This window comes from Rattus rattus, chromosome 1, assembly GCF_011064425.1.
Source record: "Rattus rattus isolate New Zealand chromosome 1, Rrattus_CSIRO_v1, whole genome shotgun sequence".
Classification (NCBI taxonomy): domain Eukaryota; kingdom Metazoa; phylum Chordata; class Mammalia; order Rodentia; family Muridae; genus Rattus; species Rattus rattus.
In genome coordinates this window covers 32140858-32163419 of record NC_046154.1, presented here as the reverse complement: position 1 = coordinate 32163419, position 22562 = coordinate 32140858, and the positions used below count along the sequence as shown (strand labels likewise).

General features: G+C 53.2%; 2 protein-coding genes across 6 annotated transcripts in view; both read left to right on the top strand.

The window, feature by feature from the left end:
* Positions 1 to 11524, top strand: part of Stk40 (serine/threonine kinase 40) — a 36816-nt gene extending 25292 nt beyond the window's left edge. Inside the window, exons 6-11 of the mRNA XM_032898127.1 lie at positions 513 to 565; positions 5906 to 6021; positions 7447 to 7591; positions 7752 to 7871; positions 8223 to 8307; positions 9301 to 11524. Of these exons, the coding sequence (XP_032754018.1) occupies positions 513 to 565; positions 5906 to 6021; positions 7447 to 7591; positions 7752 to 7871; positions 8223 to 8307; positions 9301 to 9519 (738 nt within the window). The 3' untranslated portion in view covers positions 9520 to 11524. The remainder of the gene's footprint in view (positions 1 to 512; positions 566 to 5905; positions 6022 to 7446; positions 7592 to 7751; positions 7872 to 8222; positions 8308 to 9300) is intronic.
* Positions 11525 to 20948: 9424 nt separating this feature from the next.
* Eva1b (eva-1 homolog B) lies at positions 20949 to 22509 on the top strand. 5 transcript variants are annotated; one of them, XR_004387356.1, is made up of 3 exons: positions 20949 to 21106; positions 21338 to 22308; positions 22476 to 22509. XR_004387356.1 is itself a non-coding variant. In XM_032898086.1 (3 exons), the coding sequence occupies exons 2-3, from the start codon at positions 21433 to 21435 to the stop codon at positions 22112 to 22114; spliced, it is 492 nt and encodes a 163-aa protein (XP_032753977.1). In that variant the 5' UTR covers positions 20949 to 21106; positions 21338 to 21432; the 3' UTR covers positions 22115 to 22321. The 5 variants fall into 5 exon arrangements, 4 of the variants coding, with proteins under 4 accessions (XP_032753977.1, XP_032753956.1, XP_032753986.1 ...); XM_032898086.1 differs by lacking the exon at positions 22476 to 22509 and having other exon boundaries at positions 21338 to 21499; positions 21690 to 22321; XM_032898095.1 differs by lacking the exon at positions 22476 to 22509 and having other exon boundaries at positions 21009 to 21106; positions 21405 to 21499; positions 21690 to 22321.
* Positions 22510 to 22562: the final 53 nt, after the last annotated feature.

The window sequence follows — 22562 nt, the reverse complement described above, 5'->3', positions numbered from 1 at the left end:
AGACACTGCAGGCCATAGCCAGCCATGGTCCCTGTGAAGGCCGGCAGATAGCAGCCCATCAGAGCTCCATGTAGTAATTCCCAGTCAGTTAAGAAAATAAATTATAGCCACAGGGTATCTGAACTTTGGTAGGATTGGGGTACCAGGTACCCCAAGGTGAAGGACAAATGCTTGAGGCTCGCCCAGGGCTCTATGGGCCAAGCCTGGGGTACTTAGATCCAGAAGTGCTATGGCCCCTGCTCCTTGCCCCCACCTCCAGACTGAAGCTTGTTTTCTTCATGGAACAGTCGGTGGAGTAAGGAGACAGATTTCCCCATAAGCTGCTGGTCTGGGGTGAAAGCAGAGGCACCTGCTAGGCTACTTCTTACCCACTTCAGATGCATGCTTGGCAAGACCTAAGGGACAGATCCTAGGGGGTCCCTGCATTCCCAGAACCCTGAGGAGCCTCCATCTTTCAAGGTGGACCCCACTTTTCACTTTCTCATGTGAACCATCCATTCATTGGTTTTCAGAAAAACATCGTGCACAGAGACCTGAAGCTTGGGAACATGGTGCTCAATAAAAGGTAAGGGCCCATTCTTCCTCTGTTTAACCTCAGTGCTGGCCACATGCAGCAGCTGCCTGTGGGAACTGACTCAGAACAGTCCAGCACCCCCGAATCCTAGGACTGGGAATGTTGTCTTGCTGAAACTGGGTATTCAGAGTCACAGAGAGAAAGCAGCACTCGGTGCTCCCAGTGTCAGGCAGTTGCCTGGGCCTTGGTGGGGGAAGGGCAGTGGTGTGAGGACACCAACTAAGCAAGGTTTCAGGACCCCATGGAAGGAAGCAGTGCTCTGTGGGCGCCACGGTCCTGGAAAGATAGCTCAGCACTTGGGAGGTACCCTCACCTGCTTCTCCGAGCCTCTCCTTCCCTTTCTCTTCTGGGTAGGTTGGAGGGCAGAAATGACAGCAGCATATGCTTATAGCACAAGTGTCATGGTGGTGATTTGTTCCATGATGTAGTCAGCCCAGGAGTGGTCCCACTGTCCTTGTATAGTAGCTGAGGCCTCAGTGGTCATGGGAAAAGAAGCTGTGGGGAGGTGGGCCACTCAGGAGAGCAAGGGCCACAGACTTCAAAGCTCCAGCCTGATACAACATTGGGTAGTGCCATACAGAGCCAGCTAAGCAACCTGGCTCTCTGCCAGCTCCCCCGGGGTTGAGGCTGAAGATTTGTTTCTGGGGTGCAACACCTACCCCATGTAGCTTGCCATCTGATGACAGGGTGTTGACCAGAAAACAAATACCGCATCACATTACCAAGGACAGGATGAGGGGAGCTACTGCATGCTGGCTGACTAGGAAGGATGAGCAAAGGTTTGCCAGCCTGAGGACCTGAAGGATGAGATCCTTAGTGTCACACACTGCAGAGGGGAGGGAAGGAAACAGGAAATTCCAAGACTGCTTTGACCCCATCTGGCTAAGTGAGGAGTTAGGAAGATGAAGGGGCAGGATGTGGGGGTTGGACCTGGCTCAGAGCCCGCCCTATACCTCCGACTGTGCCTCTTCTTCGTTTATTTACTCGGTCAGTGCGGTCAGTGAATTCGTTTGCGTGTCCAGTTACCAGAACTCTGCGCTTGCTTCTCATCTGTAGAAGTGGAGTGACTCCACCTTGCTGCAGAGAGCAGCCCGAGATACAAGTAGATGTAAAATTGCCCGGTGGGGTTGACTCTTCCTAAGAACACACCAGTGTCAGTTCTAACAGGGCCTGAGGTCCTGTGAGTGAGAGACCGAAGAAAGGGCCCTACAGGTTCCCCAAATCCTGGCTGGGACTCAGAAGACAAAGACAGGTGTTGGAGGGTGCTGGCCACCTTGGCCCTAAGTTGTGGAAAGGGTACAGTAGCCTTAGAGAGGCTGAGTTAACCTCTGAATGTGAGAGCTTATGCCTGGTTTCTAGCATTCAGAAGCCCAAGGCAGGGGCATCACAAGCTTGAGGTCAGCCTGAGCTATATAAGCAAGACTGATTCTGTCTTTAAAACAAAACATACATGTATGTATGTATATATGTATGTATATATGTATGTATGTATATGAATGAGGAAGTAGAAACTTGAGCCCTGCTTGTCCTAGGCCTTTTCTGGACGCTGCAGAACCCGTGTCCTAACCAGCTGGACTACAGAGCCTAGGCTCTTCCTAACAGCTGCTTGTTGGCTTGCTGGCCCTCTAAATGAGCATCCCAGGGGTTGTCATGGGAACACAGTGGGGCTCCTGACTGTTAACTACACTAGTATGTGAGGCTTCTTTTTTCCACTGGTGGTTTTGCTTTCTCCCTTCTCCCGGCCCCTGATTCTGTACCTCTGGAGCCCTTAGCGTAGCTGTAGCAGCTCTCAAGTGACCTTGAGGTTGCAGAGCACTCTCTGTAGCTCACTTAGGACAATCAGGATCCAGCTACCTTCCATTAAGTTCCTGGGCGCTCAGGAAGGGTACAGGATACATGGAAAGCCCCTCCTATTCCCAGTTCATCCTTGGCATGCCAGCTCTTTCCCACCCATCCTGCCAGGTTCTTGTGCTAGCCAGTGGAATGCAGAAAAATGGGACGAGAGCCCTAGGGAAGGGAACAGGGAGAAGCAAGGGCTGAAATCTAAAGTCCTCCTTGGGGTTATGTGAGGCTGACTGTGGGTTCCTTCTCCTCCTTCCTCTTGGGTAGGCAAGCTGCATACCAATTCCTAGAAAAGCAGAACACTGTGGTAGCCCAGGGGCCATAGCTGAAGCGTGACTCACCCAAAGCAGGCCTTGCTGACGCACATTGCCCCACCACCCCTCAATGCCCTTGTCCTCCTGTCAGGACCAACTGGGGGGTCTGGGATTCCTGGGGAGCTATACGCCACCCTCCCTACATGGGTGGTGGTGGCAGGGCAGGCAAGTGTTGCCTGCCAAGCTTTAGGAGGTCTCTGGGCTGACCACGACGTTTCCTGTGGCAGAGATTCCAGGCACCACTGTGGCAGAAGGTTGGACGTCCTACTGGCAGGACCTAGAGCAACACAATTGCACGCATGCTCTGGGGCATGTTGTCACCCATGTCAGAGATTCTCTCCTGGCTCTCCTAGGCATGCCAGCTTGCAGAGAACGAGAACATTGTCAGCTTCTTTTGGCAAACCCACTGAGGACCATCTTACCCAGTCAGAGCCAGCCCGATCCTGAGAGTCAGGCTCTGCCGTATTCCCCTTCACAGAAAAGGGCATTTGAGTTTCCTAAGAGCTGCACACAGCAAGGAAGTGCAGAGACAGGATCAGGCCTGGGCATCTGAGTCTCAGACCCACGGCTTCTGCTTTGAGCCAGCATCCTAAGCCTCAGAGACCACCGGATACATTGTGGCTCCGGTGGCCACAAAACAGCGCTGTTCTGTAAAGCCTTACAGTCCTATGACTGGACAGTGACACAGGAGGTCTCGATATGCAGATAATCCTAGCTGAGACTCTTTGTTTGCATTCTAGCCTGCAGGCCACCAAGCTGGCTTCTGCAGGACGTCCTGGATAAGAGCTGGAACCCACGTTTCAACGGGGAATGTGGAAGACAGACTGGCTTTTGTTTGCACCAAGCCTTCTGCCAGCAGAATTCCCTGAAGTAGCTGAAGTGTTCTCAGAGCCTCCTGGATCTAACTCCTGGGGAAATCCACTTGCAGCCACATACCCTGCTCTTGAGCCCACCCTCCCCTGCCCTGGAGACTGCTCTAGAAAGAGGAGCTCAGTGCCCTTCAATGGAGCATCTCTCAACTGCTGCTCCCCAGCTGCCGCGCTCAGCCATTAAGTACAGGACACTGCAGTTAGGGAAGAGACAGCCCTCTTCACTGGTGTTCCCCTAGGTTCTCTTGGCAAGAGCCATCCTCCCTTCACCCCCAGCTATAGAGAACCGTGAGCTTCTTAGAAAGGTTCCAAGCCAAAGCCACCTGCTTAATGGCTGGGCACTTACTAGGGCATCTGGGGCCTAACAGACTTGGGCTTAGTCTTACCTGCCAATGCTCGCAAGCTGTGTGACCTTGGGCATGTCCTTTTGCTTCTGGGTCTTAGTTGTGCTATCTGAAACAGGGTGTTGAAAAAGTCTCCTTCAGAGGTGGAGATGGATAAATAAACAAACAAACGAATACGAGTTGATAAATGAAAACAGTGCACCTGAGTCCTGCAGAGGGAGGGAGGTGAGCTGCTGGGGGCAGGTCCAGAGCTGGCTCTGCATTTCCTGTACTGCATATCCTCCTAGGCATTTTCTCCATAATCATTGAGATGTATCTCCTCCCCTTAGCTTCCCCTCTTATGCTAAGAGCCCTCCTGGGATGCTGGCCCCAGCATAGTAAATGACTATTACCTGCTATGTGGGAGCCACATTCCTCCTCTGATGTCAGTGTTACCTCCCAGCAGGACCTGCTGCTCCAAATGGGGGCCACCAGGAAGCTATGCTGTCAGTGACAGTCCTAGGGTTTGTAATTATTGGAAATAGGGCTGGGGCATAGTCAGTAAGAGAGCTCTGGTGTGCACAAGTCCTGACTTTGGCCCCTAGCACTACAGGAAACAAGCGAAACATCCGTAAAGGTTGCTGGGAGTAGATAGCACACTGTCTCATGGCGCCTCTGAAATCTGCCTGCTAAGCCTCTGTACGTGATGCAGCATGGTTGTAGCCCACAGTGGCCTGTTAAATTTCAGGGCAGTGTGTCATGAATCCCTCATTCAATACACAGTATGGTTCTATGTGCTGAGCCTCCACAAGCCCACACAGCAGGACCCCAGAACTCTTCTAAATGCTACCTGTTCAAAACTACAAGCAAAGGGAATCCCAACTTGGCAGCATCACCAATTCACAATGCCCTCCCTTTCTGGTGTGAATGTTATCTCTTGGAGGCCTTGAACAAGTGAAGACCCAGACCTGCACTGCTGGCCATCCCTAGCCATTGGGCTCACATGTACCCTGTATCGGCAGCAGTGTGTGCATGCCCTACCATGAGGCAGGAAGGACACTAAGACTGGAGTTGCTCCTAAACAAGGGCTCTTGTGCCGTCTCCTGGTTCTACCTGCCCATGGAGGTTACAGCACCCTGAAGATGTCAGAAAAGTCCCACCCACCCTTCTGGTGCTGAATCTCCCCGGGAGCTTTGGCTTACAGTGGGGTTTTAGAAAGACAGCCTGGTTGAACTCTGTGAGCTGTGTGGTTGCTCTAGGCTGTGACAACTGTGCTGCACCTCCATTCCTATTCTGTTAGCGCAGGGGACTGTGGGGACTGTGGGGACTGTGGGGAAGAGTTGGATGACACTTTAACCTAACTGGATGCCAGGGCTCCGTGGAGAGACCGGAGGTCCCCAGAAAGGCTAGGCTGGGGGCAGGGCGAATGGGTCAGTTGGTTAAGTGGTCACTAGGCAGGTATGGAGGATTTGAGTTCAGATCCCTAGCATAGAAAGCATGAGGCCTAAAGTAGAGAATAATAGAAAGATCCCAGATCTGGACATGTGGCCCTTCTAGTGTGTACACACACACACACACACACACACACACGCACCGACGTTAGCCGGAGGGCATGGGTAGTAGGATCAGCTTCCACACTCCTGCCCAGAGGATGCACAGGCTGTCTCTGCCGTGGTGAGGCAGGGAAGCTCAGGACGCCCACTCGCCACAGCATAGAGTGGGAGGGTTAAGGTCACTCACCTCTGGTCTTTTTCCTGCTTGGGAGAATGAGGACGTTGTATTGAGGTTCCAGGTTACTCCCAATCTTGGATATTGGTAAAAATCTCTGGGAATTGTTCCAAGCTCTGAGCTTCAGCTAGAGCAGCAGGTGGAGGGGAGGCCGCTGCTGTGCTTTAAACAGAGGCCCAGCGGTGAGCATAGGAGCCGGCCGCAGCGGGTCTGGCTCCACGGCCCCTGCATTTACTCTCTGCCTCCCATCCTTAGGACCCATCGGATAACTATCACCAACTTCTGCCTTGGAAAGCACCTTGTGAGTGAGGGGGACCTGCTGAAGGACCAGAGGGGGAGCCCTGCCTACATCAGTCCTGATGTGCTCAGCGGTATGTGTGGCCCCCACATGGTGTGGCAGTTCACTCCTTGAACAGATGGTAATCTTGGGCCAGGACCTGGAGTAGGTGCCGGGGCTTTCCTGACCTACCCTGAACAAGACCTTTGGTCTGGTGGAGGAAGAAGACAGGCTGGTCCCATACCTGCATCAGGTTAAAGCTAGGACAGAGGGAGGAGAGTGCCAAAAGAACACTGAAGGACACTTAAGAAATTCTCCCCAGTGCTGGACAGTGGTGGCGCACACCTTTAATCCCAGCACTCAGGAGGCAGAGGCAGGTGGATTTCTTGAGTTCGAGGTCAGCCTAATGTACAGAGTGAGTTCCAGGACAGCCAAAGCTACACAGAGAAACCCTGTCTCAGGGTTGGGAGCCCGGGAGAGATTCCCTGGGATGGGATGTGGCATTTAAGATGCAGAGTTAACTAGAAGCTCAGCTCTGTGAGCATGGTATAGCACAACCAGCACACCCTAGCACACGGGCAGCAGAGGCAGGAGGGGTTCTAGGCTAACCTGGACCATATAATGGCAAGATCCTGCCTCTACACCCCTGCCCCCCCAGACTACTATCCCAAGAACAATCTCACAAAATCCCCTTTTACAGAGAAGGAAATCAAAGTAAGATGACCTTTTTGTTTGGGACCTTCAAAAATTAGTGCTAGGTTTCCCTGCAGCATTTTGTTTTAATGCATATGTTTGTATACTTTGTTCCTGTTTGCCCTCCTCCAGTCCTTCTCATCCCTCTGGTCCCTCTCCCTAGTCCCCCACATTTCTCCCTCAAACAGTCCCTCCTAACCTTGTGTCCTATTACAGTCTGCTTTCCCTTTCCCCTCCCTGAAGTGACATTCAGACCATTACCTCTGACGAGGAACTAATGAAGTGAATGTACAAGTCCAGGTGAGCTGAGCCCAGGCAGAGAGAGAGAGAGAGAGAGAGAGAGAGAGAGAGAGAGAGAGAGAGAGAGAGAGAGAGAGAGAGAGAGAGAGAGCGCCACCACCATCTAGCAGGGGAGCTGGAAAGCAACACAGACAAAGGACCTTGGCCGATGGTGAAAAACCTATGGAAGAACCAGGCCACATGAGGGTGCTGGATAGGGTGTGAGTGGCTCCAGCTGTGTCCACAGATATACTGAGCACCCGCTCTGTGAGCCGCTGTCTGGGTGTGGGAGGAGTAGTTGCAGGCCTGATTGCCAGAGTTTCCTGGCTGATGGAGAAGATGATACAGAACCCTACAGAGCGGGGCACAGCAGGTGGCTGCACACAGCCCTGCATCTGCAGGGGGGGGACTGGGAAGAGTGCAGGATCTCCCAGCACAGTTGCCAGCTGAGGAAGAGCATTAATGGGGCCAGAGGCAAAGGTGGGATTTAGAGAGAAAAGCTGCCCAGGTATTCTTTCCCCTGAGTGTGCATGTCCTTTGTCCCCAGGCCGGCCATACCGGGGGAAGCCTAGTGACATGTGGGCCTTGGGCGTGGTGCTCTTCACCATGCTCTATGGCCAGTTCCCCTTCTACGACAGCATCCCACAGGAGCTCTTCCGCAAGATCAAGGCTGCTGAGTACACCATCCCTGAGTGAGTCCTGCCTCCTGGGAGGGGTTGGGAAGGGACCAGCTGGCCCTCTGGGATTTTAGTGAACAGACAGAAACACCACTGGGGTCCTGGAGTCCTGGGTCAAAGCCGCCAACGCCACTCCTCATCACATGGCTTAGGCTGCTGCTTCCTCTCTGTCTAGGGATGGGAGAGTCTCTGAGAACACGGTGTGTCTTATCCGGAAACTACTGGTCCTTGACCCCCAGCAACGCCTGGCTGCTGCAGATGTCCTGGAGGCCCTCAGTGCCATCATTGCATCTTGGTGAGTGAGCAGTACAAGGCCGGGGGCACACATGCTCTACTGCCCTACCAGGAGAGCAGCCCCTTTCTCTGCTGTGCCATCAGCCTCGGATCACCCTAAAGGCAGGGTAAGAGGGAGTGGGCAGAGGGCAAAGTGTCTCCTGCCTGCTAGACATGTGAGATTGGCATTGCCTCAAAGAGTCCTTAACCTGGCCCTCAGCAGGAGATGTCTCCCTTATTGGACAGGAAGATAGAGGCCCAGAATAGTCAGCCATGTAAGGCGGGTTCTGGCTGGGTCCTAAGCTGTACTGACTGGAGGCAAGTCAGGAGCAGTAGGGACCTGTCTAATCTGATGTGGCCACTTTCCCTGCAGGCAGTCCCTGTCCTCTCTGAGTGGGCCTTTGCAAGTGGTTCCTGACATCGATGACCAAATGAGCAACTCTGACAGCTCCCAGGAGGTGAGTGGGGGGGGGGGTGGGGGTGTTTCTAGGCTTTCCTTCCCCAGCCCTTGCAATAGAAAGGTACTTCTAGCCTGCCTTGTGACCTGTCATGGGACACACACACACACACACACACACACACACACACACACACACACACACACCCGCACACCCCCAGTGCCAGGCAACCATCTGGGCCTCTGGAGCAGTCTCTTCCTGCCCCAGTCACATTTCTCTCCCTCTCTGACTCACTGGTTTCTCTCACCCTTCCTGCTTTTCAGTTTTTACATGATTCATTTATCCCTCTTCTCTCTCCTCCCTTTCCCGCACTGGAGAAAGTGCTGGGCGAGGGGTGGAGACAGAGCTGTGAGTGCTGGGCAGCAGCTGGCATAGGTTCAGGACACCCGCTTGGAGGGCAGCTGGGCCCGAGCTGTTACAGGAGCCTCCCTGGGAGCTCCGAGTAGGACCAGGAGGAGCCGGTGTGGACGTCAGCTCCCATTCAGTCCACCCTGAGGCTCATGGAGGATCAGAGAAGTAAACTGATGTGCCCATGGTCACACAGCTTGGCAGCTGGGGAACTGTGCCTTGATTCCATAATCCTGCCTCCCACTAGTTGGGACCTGCCCCACAGTCTTACATGGGAAGGAGCTCGCTTGAGGCCATGAGTTGGAGAGTAGCTTTGTTTTTAACCCCCAATGCGTCAGTCCCTCAGAGTTCCAGGACCCTCTGAGGAGACACCCTGCACTGCCACTCTCATTAGTCACGTGTACACACCCCTGAACCCTGCACCCACACACACACCCCACTGTGGGGAGGATGCTAACGCAACCAGGAAGGCCAGAGGACAGGGTTGTGTGTGGCTAGGGCCAGAAGGTGAGGACTTCAGGGCCCCACACTCAGCCTCTGGAAAGATGGAGCCTGAATTGTGATCCTGGGAAGCAAGAGCTCAGCAGCCACACTGCGCTGGGCGCCCTCTGTTCTCTCTTCACCTTGCTCTTCTCCACCTCACAGGCAAAGGTCACAGAGGAATGCTCCCAGTACGAGTTTGAGAATTACATGCGACAGCAGCTGCTGCTGGCTGAAGAGAAGAGCTCCATCCACGAGGCCCGGACCTGGGTACCCAAGCGGCAGTTCGGTAGCATGCCACCCGTCCGACGGCTAGGCCACGATGCACAGCCAATGACCTCCTTGGACACAGCCATCCTGGCACAACGCTATCTGCGGAAATAGTGCCCTCAGCTAGGGCACTAGCCCAGCACACCTCTCCTCGGCCCGCCTGAGGCCCAGCCATCAGGCCTGCCTGGGCCCGGGCCCAGCAGTGCTGGACTGAGTCTCCCAGGCTGCAGTAAGGACAGGGCAGGGATAGGGACAGCCCAGGTCACAGCCAGGGTCAACAGAGGTACCACAAAGCTACCTTTTGGGATGATTGCTTGATTGTTTTTTTATCTGAGAATTCTAGATAGATACCTAATCTGCTTTTAATCATGACATTTTAATCTACCTCTGTCTCTTTAACCACGCTGTCTCTGGACTGAATGCTGGGAGGAAAGAGGGGAGCCTACGCTCATATCCCAGGCACTGGAACAGCCTGGCTAGGCCACTGACCCCAGTCCATATAAGCTGACCACGCAGCTCGCTGCTGGCCCCCAGTAAGCACCCCTTCCCACCGTTCACAGCCCCTCCCTGGGGCTGCCCTCAGTCTAAGCTTTGGAACACTCTCACCTCACTTTCCACCCAAGTCAAATATATTTATTTTTTTACTGAACCCAACTTCTATCTCTAGGTTCAGCCCATGGCCACTCTTCGCCCCTGAGCCTGGCTGAATAACAGGGCCCAGGTGTGTAGGCTCCCTTCTCGCCCCAGGCACCCAGGAGCCCTCTGGCCAGTTCCTCTCTCTGCTCTCAACCCCCCAGGCCCTCTGTTTCTAGCCTTGGCTCTTTCTCTGTCCTAGCAGCTTCTCTGAGCGGCTGCACATTCGCATTAGTCCCGCCCACCTCCTCCATCTTTCATGTGGTACCCAGGTAACGCGGACGTAGTGTGAAGGGACCTGTGGCCAACTTCGGAGGATGCTCTGGGCCTACTGAGGCCAGGACTGTGCTCAGAGACCCTCTCACCCTGCCGCAGAAGTGGTGCCTCTCCCAGAAGACTCTGGGCAGATACCTACTTGAGGGTAGGACTTGGAGGGACTCTATAGGGATCAGGGACCCACCCACCTTCCTGGCTTGAGAACAGCCCTGCTACCCCTTTTTGAGCCGAAATTTTGAAGTGGATGCCCGTCTTGCCAGAAACGCTGTTCTCTCCAGAATGCCCCTCCCTGCACTGGACTTGGCGCACCCAGAACCAAGCAGAGACCCAACTCTGGAGGCCTACATCCTGTGTACCCTCAGGAAGGGTGATGTCACCCTCCTGGTAGGTAGTCCTAGACCCTTCCTGCCTCTTGCTCTCCTATGGGGAGACGATGTTTCCTAGAGTGTGAGCTGCCCCTCACCCCCTGAAAAGCTGACTCACTGTGAGTGACCTTGGGCAAGTTCCCAAACCTCCTTGTGCCTCAGTTTCCCCATCTGGAAAAAATGGGGCCACCTCTTGCCAGCAGTAGCAGGGCTGCCCATGCCCCTTCCTCCCCATGCCCCATATCCAGCCCTGGGCACCTGTGCCTCTGTTCTGCTGGGTCTGTGGGAGCCCACCTGAGCCCAGTGGTTACTCTCCTGGCACTCAGCTCTGCTTCTAGTTCAGCCATCCGGCCACTGAGAGTCAGGGCATGGTGCTGGGGCGGGGCGGGGGAGGAGGGCTCTTTTCTATATTTATTTGATAGCGATAAGTCTCCGAAGGGAGCAGAAATGCAGTCAGCCTGGGCCCCTAGCCCATGACTGCCCTCCAGTGAGGCTCTGAGGCCTGGCTAGGGCCCTCCTGGGCAGAGCCCCTGCCTAGCCCCTCAGGCCTGATTCCACTTGCCCCCCTTTTAAAAGCAATACCTTCAGGTCTGCAGCGCCATCAGCCAGCCTGGTTCCTTCTTAGGGTAACCTGGGTCTGCTGGTGTTTTTGGCAATGCAGATGAGAGGAGGGTGGGCCTGCCCTCGCTGCTGTCAGGCACTGAGAAGCCCTGCGGTAAAGAAAAACAAAAACAAAAAAACAAACAAAATGGAAAAGTCACAAAAAAGTTTGTATAAAGACGTATTTTTGTACTACATGGGGACTCTTCCTGCATGTCAGCAATAAAACTTCCTGATCTGGAGCCGCCATGGTCTGTAGCCTGCTTCTGTTCCTGTTCTTACTCTAGTCCACCAGCCCTGCCCACAGCCCGGGCATCTGCCACTTCAGCAAGTGCTGTGCCTCTTGTCATCACAGCCTCTGGGCAGCAAGCAAGGCAGTTAAGTCCAAAGTGGGAGGGGACCCAGGGTGTCCTGGTCCTGCTAGGGTGGTGACAGCGAGAGAGCTCTCTGCAGTGTCGGAAGCTGCCGTGCACCCACAGGCCTGCTGTCCAGTGAGCTGGGGTAAGGAGCTCCCCTTCTCCTCTACCCTCCGGAAGCCCAGCGGTGCTGCCTGCCTTCCTCCTTCCGTTGCCTAAGTTTAGACTACACATTGTATTTCCCAACGAAGCCAAGAGACAGCTTCCTGGAGAAGGGAGAGGTAGGCTAGGCATCCCACAAATGCAGCCCCTGGGTGCACTACAATGAAGGCCCCTTCGTCTCAGCCCACCAGCTGCTGCCCCGGGACCTGGGCTCCATTTACAACCTTTTTCTTTGGGTACAACTCTGTCTGGGGCTGTGTAGGTCTCTATGTCCTCAGCCCTCAGAACTGGTCTGGACTAGTTTGTTTTGGTGTTTGCTTTTACAGGTTAGACAAAACAGCCCTATTTCCTTAGACACTAAATTTCTTTTTTTTTTCTCCCCTTCCTTCAACTTTGGGGTTTCTCTGTGTATCCCTGTAGCTTTTCTGAATCCTGTAGACTGGGCTGGCCTCAAGCTTAGAGATCCACTTGCCTCTGCCTCCTGCGTGCTGAGTTTAAAGATATGTATCTAATCCTTCATGCCTGTGGCTGTTTGGCCTGCATGTATGTACGCCTCTGTACCACATGTGTGCCTGGTGCTCACGAAGGTTAGAAGAGGGCATCAGATCCCTAGAATCGGAGTTACAACCTCTCCAGCCCCTGGTTTACTATCAGTACCAGGACTATGTATCCTTTACCAATTATCACATTTTGGGTTTTCTCCTCGACTCTACAATAAGCAAGCTGAAGTGTCTCCATCCAAGAGTACAGACTATCTGATCCCAGCGGTCTGTCCATCTGTCTGTTCTGTCCATCTGTCCATCTTCATTCCCTTGCTGTCTACCCCTAGAGCTGTGCTGGATGAGGCCTGCCCCACCCCTCTCTCTTCCCTGTAACCCCCACCCACAGTTCTGCCTTGAATCTGACGGGTTTTCAACTCCCCTGAGAGTGACAACACTTGTCCCTAGCCCTGTCTCCTACCCCTGACAGTCCAGGTGCCACAGGGACCAGAAGGAGCCATCTACAACTTAGGAATAGCAGGTGTGGCATATGCTTATGAGCTCAGCTCTCCAATCTCTGCAACGTTGAGACCAGCCTGGTCTACATGGTGAGTTCAGGCCTGTAAGGCTTTCATATAAGGGCTATAGCCTGTCTGGCACATAGGAAGAAGCCCTGGACTCAGTCCCCAGAACTGCATAAACTGAGCACATGCCCGTAAGGCCAGTATTGGAAGTGGAGAGGGGCAAGAGGAGCAGAAATTCAAGGTCATCATCCCCTGAGACCATGAAACTGTCTCAGAAACAAGATCAGTTATAACACACTATATTAACATGCATAAAATGTCAGAGAAGGGACCAGAGAAAGGATGGCACAGCAGTTACAAACACTTAATGTTCTTCCAAAGGACCTGATTCCCAGCATCCACATCAGACGGCTCATGGCTGCAAGGGAAGGAATACCCTCTTCTAGCCTTTGCAAGCATTCCCCCACACAGCAAACATAGGTACACACAAAATTTTTTTTTTTCAAAAGATAATACAGGGCTGGGGCTGGAGAGATGGCTCAGTGGTTAAGAGCACCCGACTGCTCTTCCAGAGGTCCTGAGTTCAATTCCCAGCAACCACATGGTGGCTCACAACCATCTGTAAAGAGATCCGATTCCCTCTTCTGGTGTATCTGAAGACAGCTACAGTGTACTTATATATATATAATAAATGAATAAATCTAAAAAAAAAAAAAAAAAAAAAAAAAAAAAGATAATACAGGGCTGGAGAGATGGTTCAACAGTTAAGAACACTTGTTTTTGCCAAAGATCTAAGTTTGATTCCCAGCACCACAGTTGTCTAAACTCCAGTTCCAGAGGGATCAGACCCACCCACCCCCTTCTTCTGACTTCTTCAGACACCAGGCAGGCACGTGGTACACAGACAAACATGAAGGCAAAGACTCACACAGAAATAACAAGCCTCAGGTTTAGGGCCTGCCAAAGGGAATTCTTTAAAGATTTATTCGATATTGTTATGTACATGGGTACACTGTCACTCTCTTCAGACCGGAAGAGGACTTGGGTTCCCATTACAGATGGTTGTGAGTCACCATGTGGTTGCTGGGAATTGAACTCAGGACCCCTGGAAGAGCAGTCAGTGCTCTTAAAAAGCTGATCCAGGGCTGAGAGATGGCTCAGGTTAAGAGCACCACTACTCTTCCAGAGGTCCTGAGTTCAATTCCAGCAACACATGGTGGCTCACAACCATCTGTAAAGAGATCCGATGCCCTCTTCTGGTGTATCTGAAGACAGCTACAGTGTACTTATATATAATAAATGAATAAATCTTTAAAAAAAAAAAAAAAAAAAGCTGATCCAACCCCAGCCATAGTGATTTTGAAAGTTAGGTTTTTGTTGCTATTTAAGAAAAAAAAAAAAAAAAGACCGTGATCAAAAGCAACTTGGGAAGGAAAAGGTTTATGTCACCCATCGCCAAGGGAAGCTGAGGCAGGAACCTGGAGGCAGGAACTGAAGCAAAGCCGCGGAAGAATGCTGCTCACTGGCTTGCTCAGATTGCTTTCTTGTACACCCAGGACTACTTGCCTACGAGTGGCACCGCCCATGATAAGTTGGGACCTTCCACATCAATTCATCAATCAAGAAAATGCCCCACTGGCTTGCCTACAAGCCAATCTGATGGAGACATTTTCTCAGTTGAGGTTCTTTAGATGATCCAACTTTTGTCAAGTCAACAACAACAACAAACCTAACCAGTGTAACTAGCCCCTTGTCAGCTTGACACAAACGCATCACAAACCATAACCTTTCTTGTTTATCTCCAAGATCTCAAGTTAATATAATGTAAAACATAGTCTAAACTTCATTGGTTTTTGTTTTATTATTTCAAAACAGAGTCCAACCGTGTATGAAGCTCTGCTCTCCCCCAACTCACTATGTAGGCTAATCCAGCCTTGAACACAGAGGTCTGCCTGCCTCTGCTTCTCAAGTGCAGGGATGAAGGCGGGTATACCCATGCCTGGCTGTTATTTTTGAGATGGTCTCACTATGGAGCCCTAGCTGGCCCGGAACACACAGAGACTCATCTATTCTGCCTCCTGCACGCTGGGTCTAAAGACACGAGCCACCGCGCCTAACCCAACTGTACAGTGTTTTTTTTTTGTTAAGTCCCACAGTCTTTGCAATTTTCAAGATTTTTAAAGCTTCGTCTCTGTAACATATCCATTTCTTTTTTTTAAACATCCCAAGTCTCTGTGACCTGTGGGCTCCTGTAAAATAAAAAAATAAATATTTTCTTACTCCGAGAGAAAGCTAGGGCATAGTCATAGTCAAATTAAACAAACAAAAAACAAAGGTTCCGTGATTATCACCTGAGATCCACTCCCGATCCTCTGGGCTTCGAAAGGGCCCTGGCAGCTCCATTCCCCAGCTCCTCACTCTACTTGTCTTGATCTGCTCTCTGCTGTGGCAAATGCCCCACGATCCTGACATCTCCAATATGCTGGGGGTCTCCTCGGGCTGCACCTTCACCCCCTCCTGGATTCTATTCAGGGACTTTGACATCAGGGACACGGTGCCAAGCCTCAGCCTCTCTCCATGACCCCTTCAACTCTGGGGTTTTCACTGTAACTGAGGCTGAATGTTTGTTGACCAATGGCCTTTCCTGGCCTCTCCCAGGCGGAGACTCAGCTATCCTCCACAACCTCTTCGTGCCTTCAAAACCAACCTGAGAGACTCTTACACGTTACCAAGTCCAGCCATTGAGAAGTACAGCCTTGGGTTCCTCTGGACAGCAGTCAGGTGTGCTGACCCTGAGGCAACCTTCCCAGAAGATTCTACCTCAATGGTGCCAATTTCCTCTTAATCACAGCCGTTTCCCCGGCTCTGACTGACCAGCATCACTACCTCAGTAAAATGAAGGTTTCACTTCAGTGGTGCTGGTCTCTTGCTAACCATGGCTGACTCTCCGGGCTCCAGCTGACAGGAAACCAGTTTGGACTCCTAGTTCAGAACAGCACACGAGCAGCCCCAATATTAAGAGACTCTCAAACCTCCCTCTGAAACAGTCAGTGCTCTTAGCCGCTGAGCCATCTCTCCAGCCCAAGGCAACTCTTACAGAGATAACATTTAGTTGGGACTGGCTTACAGGTCCAGAGGTTCAGTCCATCATCATCATCATGGTGAGAACATGGAAGAAGGCACGCTGAGAGTTCTGTATCTTCATCCAGGCAGCTAGGACTTGATGAAGTGCAGAGGCCTCAATTCTCCTCTACTTACCCTCACCCACTCCACTCCACTGCAGCCTCTCGATCCTCAGCCAGCCACGTGGTACCCCTAACACTTTGCCTGTTTTGTTACGCCCCTCCCCAAAGCCTTCACCCCGTGTGCTCTGCTCTTCTTGAACAATTCCTGGCTCCTGCTCACCAACACCCGCGTGTTCAGCTAGTGACCACCTTTCTCCTACTCAAATGTCAAGACCCATAAATGTCAGTCGGATCCTTTTTTTTTTATTGTGTCCACTGTGGAGTGGGAGGAGTTGGGGGGTTGCCGTTAGCATTTAGAGAGTAGGGGCCAGAGAGCCCAGACAACCCAGAAGCAGGCAGATTCTACGTCATGCACAACAAAAAATAGAAAGGATTTATCAGAGCCCGGAATTCCATTTCATACACAAACTGAAAGAATTTGGGTCTACGTGGTGGTGCATGGTGAATTTTCTGAGAATTTTTGTTTGTTTTGTTTTTTTTCCCCATCTTTATTAACTTGGGTATTTTTATTTACATTTCGATTGTTATTCCTTTCGGTTTCCGGCCAACATCCCTAACCCCTCCCCTTCCTTCTATATGGGTGTTCCCCCTATCCTCCCCCATTACCGCCCTCCCCCCAACAATCACATTCACTGGGGTTCAGTCTTGGCAGGACCAAGGGCTTCCCCTTCCACTGGTGCTCTTACTAGGCTATTGCTGCCTATGCGGTTGGAGCCCAGGGACAGTCCATGTATAGTCTTTGGGTAGTGGTTTAGTCCCCAGAAGCTCTGGTTGGTTGGCATTGTTGTTCATATGGAGTCTCAAGCCCCTGTTTTGTTTTTTGTTTTTTTTTTTTTTTTTTTTGAAACAGGCTTTTCCTCTGTATAACCATCCTCGCTGCCCTGGAACTTGCTTTGTAGACCAGGCTGGCATCAAATTTACAGAGCTCCACCTGCCTCTGCCTCCTAAAAGCTGGGATGGTGTGCCACCATGCCCAGCTATTTTCTGGGACTGTTTTAACTTCTGTATAAGGTGGAGGGAATTTATACTTTATGCTGTCCTGAGCTTTACCAATCACAACACACACAACACCCTTCGCTGTGATGTTCTAGCATCGGTCACACGTGACTCTCATCTTCCTGGACCACTGGACAAAACGACACATTTTACTTAGTTGTGAAAGTTGGTACCAGCTAAGTTTCATTTCCGAAGCATGAGCAGCGAGCCCGATAGGACACAGCCAGAAAGCAGCTGAGTGTTCTTCATGACAAACTCCTCTATGGGACTCTGTCTCCAAACAAGTTCATTCCGGGCCTCACTGCCTGTACCTATGTCAGCCTACAAGCCAGGTAGCGAAGTCTCATCCTCCTCTGTCAATGGGAGCCACATTACAAACTACACAGGGAATGCCAGGATCGGAGGGCAGTTCATATCTAGTACACTTCCCCGAGCAGATTCTACCCGGGATCCCCTTCCTAGCCAATGGACTAGTGCCGGGGTTATGGGGACACGGAGAGACTTGACAAGCCCTAGGAGGCCCTGAGTGAGTCCCCTTTTCCCTACTGACTAAGCCAGGGCCCTGAGGCCTCGTCCAGGCTGGATCTCTCAAACCCAACGCCCCTCCCCCACCAGCCCACCCCTGACCAGCCAAGACCTACCTTTCCCGTTTCCTCTCTGGGCCTTTCCAAGATGACCAATCCCTGATCTCACAGATATCACAGTTAGGAGGGCAGAGATGGGCCAGCCAAAGGACAAGTGGCCAGGCAAGCAGAGGAGCTCTGGTCAAACAAGCAGAGATCTGCAGGTTGCAGGATGCAGACAAAACGGGCAGATTAAATGGATGAGATTCCAGCCACCAGCGAGAAATGAGAGGCTGCACAAAACTTTGGCTGGCAGGGGCAGCCACTGGGGACAGCCATCTCAGCTGAAGGCTTTAGGTACCTTCTCCAGAACTTCTTCTTTTTTAAATATTTATTTATTTGTTTTTTATTTGTTTTTTATTTTTTTTATTTTTTTTTTCCCGGAGCTGGGGACCGAACCCAGGGCCTTGCGCTCGCTAGGCAAGCGCTCTACCGCTGAGCTAAATCCCCAGCCCCTATTTATTTGTTTTATGTAGGTGAGAACACTGTCGCTGTCTTCAGACACACCAGAAGAGGGCATCAGATCCCACTACAGATGGTTGCGAGCCACCATGTAGATGCTGGGGATTGAACTCAGGACCTGTGGGAGAGCAGTCAGTGCTCTTAGCCGCTGAGCCACCTCTCCAGCCTTCTCCGGAACTCTGAGTAGCTCTCTGCTTCTGAGTCATCAGGGTCACAGAGTCACTTCTCATGCTTAACCACGAGTAGCCGGCTGAAGCAGGTAGCACTCCATTAGTGCGCATCGGTCCGCAGAGTCCAGCGACATCTCAACACTCCCTTTGTTTCTGTCTCTGTTTCCCCAAGGATGAGTCACATCTAATCTAGACACGGACAGAGATCGGTTAGGCACGGTGGTGCAGACTGCTTTGCGGAGACCCATCTCAAACCTCCCACCATAGTCATGGGGACTGTCACAGAGAACAGGTATGTGCCAAGTAAGGTAGGTAGGGTCTCCTCAGTCCAGTCAGTCAGCCGCACAAGCGCACACTGATAGGTAAGTGGTTGGCAGGGCCACGTTTGTCAACACACTCCCAGTACTAGTTCTTCTGTACGTGTCTGTAAGTCACTAACTAGTTGTTCTATGTGTACCAGTCACACACGTGCCTTGGAGAAAGAGGGATGGGCCTTGGTCATCCACAGGCATCCCTGACTATATTAAAATGTTGACCCCACCTGGGTATTGATTCTGGTCCTATCTTTACCTCGGAGCCTGCTATAACCCCAACCGTCACATCCTTGCTCCTGCCTGGTCTGCCCCCCCCCCCCCTTGCTGGTCTGCTGCTGAGGATTCCTCTTCCAGGAGGACCCTCACATTGAGTCAGCGTTCAGGGCTGAGGTTTTTAGACAGATTTCATCCTGTCTTTCCTGCCTGGAAATGGTAGGCTGGGGCTTCCCCCGGCCTCTCTCTAACACCCACACCCAGGTATGGAGTGGATATTATGAACCTGAATTTGATGTATCTAACATCCAACTGTCACTTCCTGTCCTCCCCTCCGGGGGTTAGGGGCAGCTGCTGCCCCGGAAGACTTTCCCCAGTTGCACAGGCCCAAGATCAAGGCTAAAATCATCTTCACTCAAAACCACCTCCACACAGAAACTCCCTCAGGCTACCAGTCCTGCAGCCCCGTTCCCACCCCTCCCCCGCCCCTTCCTCCTCCTCCTCCAACCCAGACCACTACTTCCCTGAATATCTGCAACTCTTCCTTGCTCTGCTTCCATTCTTGCCCTGCTGTGGCCAAAGCCCACCCTGAGCCACTTAAGGAGTCTTTCCAATGTGTGGAGTGGTTAACGCACTCCCCTGCTAAACCTCCAGGGGTTTATCAATTCACCTCCAATTAAATCCAAGCTCCTTAGTGATCTGAAAATCTGTGTGGTCTCCAAACAATTACTTTGCCCTTGACCCTCTCATGTGAGCTCTTTCTCTGCAAGCCAGGAACTCCACTCAGGCTCCCTCCTTGAATCCTGCCTTAGACACCCTCCCTGAGATCCTGGCATGGCTGCCCTCTCCTCAGGACTCAGCTCTTACCTGGGCTGTCCTTGTGAGAGCTGCCCAAGATGTCCCCTGTCACATTAATGCATTCCACCACCTTCACGACACCTCCTGAGGGCTTATAACCTTCCATTTTTAGGAGGGGCCAGGCATCTACTACTTACTGGGAGTTGTACTCATCACACACTAAACGCTGAAAAATCCTTATATGCAAATAGGTAAGGACACATGGGCCAACACATGCTCGCAAAGCAGACTAAACAGTCACAAATATACCCAGGTCTGAGCCAGCCTGGTCCTTTCTCCATCTCCTCTTGACCCCTCCTTGAACCCAGGCTGGCTTGGGGGAGTCGGGGTCTGCAGCTTGAACAGGGAAGGGGTTAACGGTCTTCAGGCTTCAGGCAGCGCCTACAGCTATGCCTGCAATTTCCTCTCGCCATTCTTTTCCCTCCTCCTTCCCAAGATTCCCGCCAAGAAGGCCTCCCCCTCATCCCAGCTCCAGCCTCGTCGGGAGGGGAAGGGGGTTAGCCAGGAGACAAGGCAGAAAGAAGAGCCCAGCTGCAGATCCCTCCTGCGCACTTCGGTGCAAGCCTGGGGCCCAGGTGGAAACACACGTGTGACTCCGGGCAGGTCCAACGGGCAAAGCAGCTCGGATGTTCCCTAGGGCAGAGGCCCCCGCTGGGGTCTGCAATATGCTGGGACCTGGCTCACCGCCGAGTCCAGCAATCATTAACCTTGGGTGACCACAGCAGCTGGACACACTCAGCCAGGACACTGGGAGGAGGGACTGAGAGATCTTTTCTCCGAGAAAAACCAATAAGGACGCCGTGGGTGCCGGTTGCCTCCACTGGGTCTAGGAAGGGCTGGAAGGGGTGAGCGAGGTTGGACCCGCCCCATCACAGGAGGAGTTAGGCACAGGAAAGTAGTTTGGAACCTGCGCGCTAGAGCCACAGTTGTGGGTTCAAATCCTGACCGTGTAGCAAAAGTCTTCAAGCTCTTTGACTCAAGTTTACTTCATTTGCAAACTGGAAATTTAATGGTAGCCACATTCCGTGGTTGGTAGGCTGAAATGAAGGAACGTCTGTCTACAGGAAGAGTGAGGGGAGGTAACCTCCCGCCAGGAACCCCGGGCCTTAGGGATGTTTAGTAACTAATCGTGTTGTTAGTACTGGCGGGGGCGGCCCCTGTGAGCGGCCTCCCCAGCGGCTTCCTGTAGGGGAGCAGGGGCCGCCCCCTCTCCCCTTCCTCCAGGCGCTCTTCCTCCCGCCTCTTGGCCCCGCCCCGCCCCGTCCCTCCTCTTTCCTCGGAGGAAACTTTCCGCCGGCTGGTCCGTCGCGGTGTCTGGCCGCACCGCCGCACGAACCTGGTAAGGCGGACGGGGCGGCCCGGCCCGGGTATATGCGGCGACCGGGAAGACACCAGTGTCGGGGCCAGGCTGCGGGACGCTGACGGGTGAGCGAGCCGGGCCTCGGCCCCGCGAGTGGAGGGGTGCGGGAGGGAGGTGGAAGGGGAGTCCGAGGCACCGCCTCGCCCTTCCGTGCGCTGGGCCTCGCCTGGGGACCCCACGAGGGGGCGGAGCGTGTGCTGCCTCTCCACCGCTCCCGGGGATGGAGGGGCGTCTGCGGGGGAACAAGGACTAAGAGTCCAGATCTGCGACCAAGTGAGGCGCACCGCTCCCCCCAGGGTGGAGGAGCTACGGGAGGAGCGAGCGCCTTGTGCCCTGGAGGACCTGACCTGGGTAACCTCGCAGGCTGACAGGCGAGCTGCGCCACAGCAGCATGGATGCCCCGAGAAGGGACATGGAGCTACTCAGCAACAGCCTGGCAGCCTATGCGCACATCCGAGGTGAGGGCCAGGCCTGGGGGCACGGAGCTCGTCCATCATAACCCAGGCAGCCCTCCGCTCCCAGCTGCTCACCCTGTCCTTGCTGCCCTTCCGTTCCTTACCCCAAGCCTAACTAGACCCTGGATTTCTCCCAGATGGGATGACTCCAGCCTGTCAGGGCCCCCTGTGACCTCCGCTCCCTGCTCCCTAGCTAACCCTGAGAGCTTCGGCCTCTACTTCGTGCTTGGCGTCTGCTTCGGCCTGCTGCTGACCCTATGCCTGCTGGTCATCAGCATCTCCTGCGCGCCTCGTTCGCGGCCCCGGACCCCTGCCCCACACCGGGACCCTCGCAGTAGCACCCTAGAGCCGGAAGACGAGGACGACGAGGATGAGGACACCATGACGAGGCTGGGTCCGGATGACACCCTGCAGGGCCAGGAGCTGTCCACAGAACCCGACGGGCCCCTTAGCGTCAATGTCTTCACGTCAGCAGAGGAGCTAGAGCGGGCACAGCGGCTGGAGGAGCGTGAACGAATCCTGCGGGAGATCTGGCGCACTGGGCAGCCAGACCTGTTGGGCAGCGGCACTCTCGGGCCCGGAGCCACGGCCACGTTGGGCCGAATGCACTATTACTGACACCCGGTCCCACAGAGTGGGGCCAGAGTACTGGATACAGGACTGCCTCAGGGCTTTCAAACTGCCTCTGCCCCAACTCTCTTGGTGCTATTGGGCATTGGATCGCCACCTACTAAGCACTCTTCGTGGGGCAGGTGTGGGTGGGAACAGAATGCCAGCTCCCACCTTTTCCCGATAATAATGACCAATGAAAGGTAATCTCAGCGACTCGGTCTCTCACTGGTTACTGCTGCTTTCGGCAGGCCCCCAGGCTCCAAGCCTTGCAGGGGAGTTTCCGGGGCTGTGGGAGTAACTCATTCCTTTTGCTGGTTGTTACCCCCTCTGGGGGTCCACCCAGTGCATGCTTGTGCTCACTTCACAGATCAAAGAAACAGACCGAGGCACGCCTCTCGCACAGAGGGCGGATAGTATGAGCATTCCTCACAAATTTCGTCCTTTCGAGCGGGCA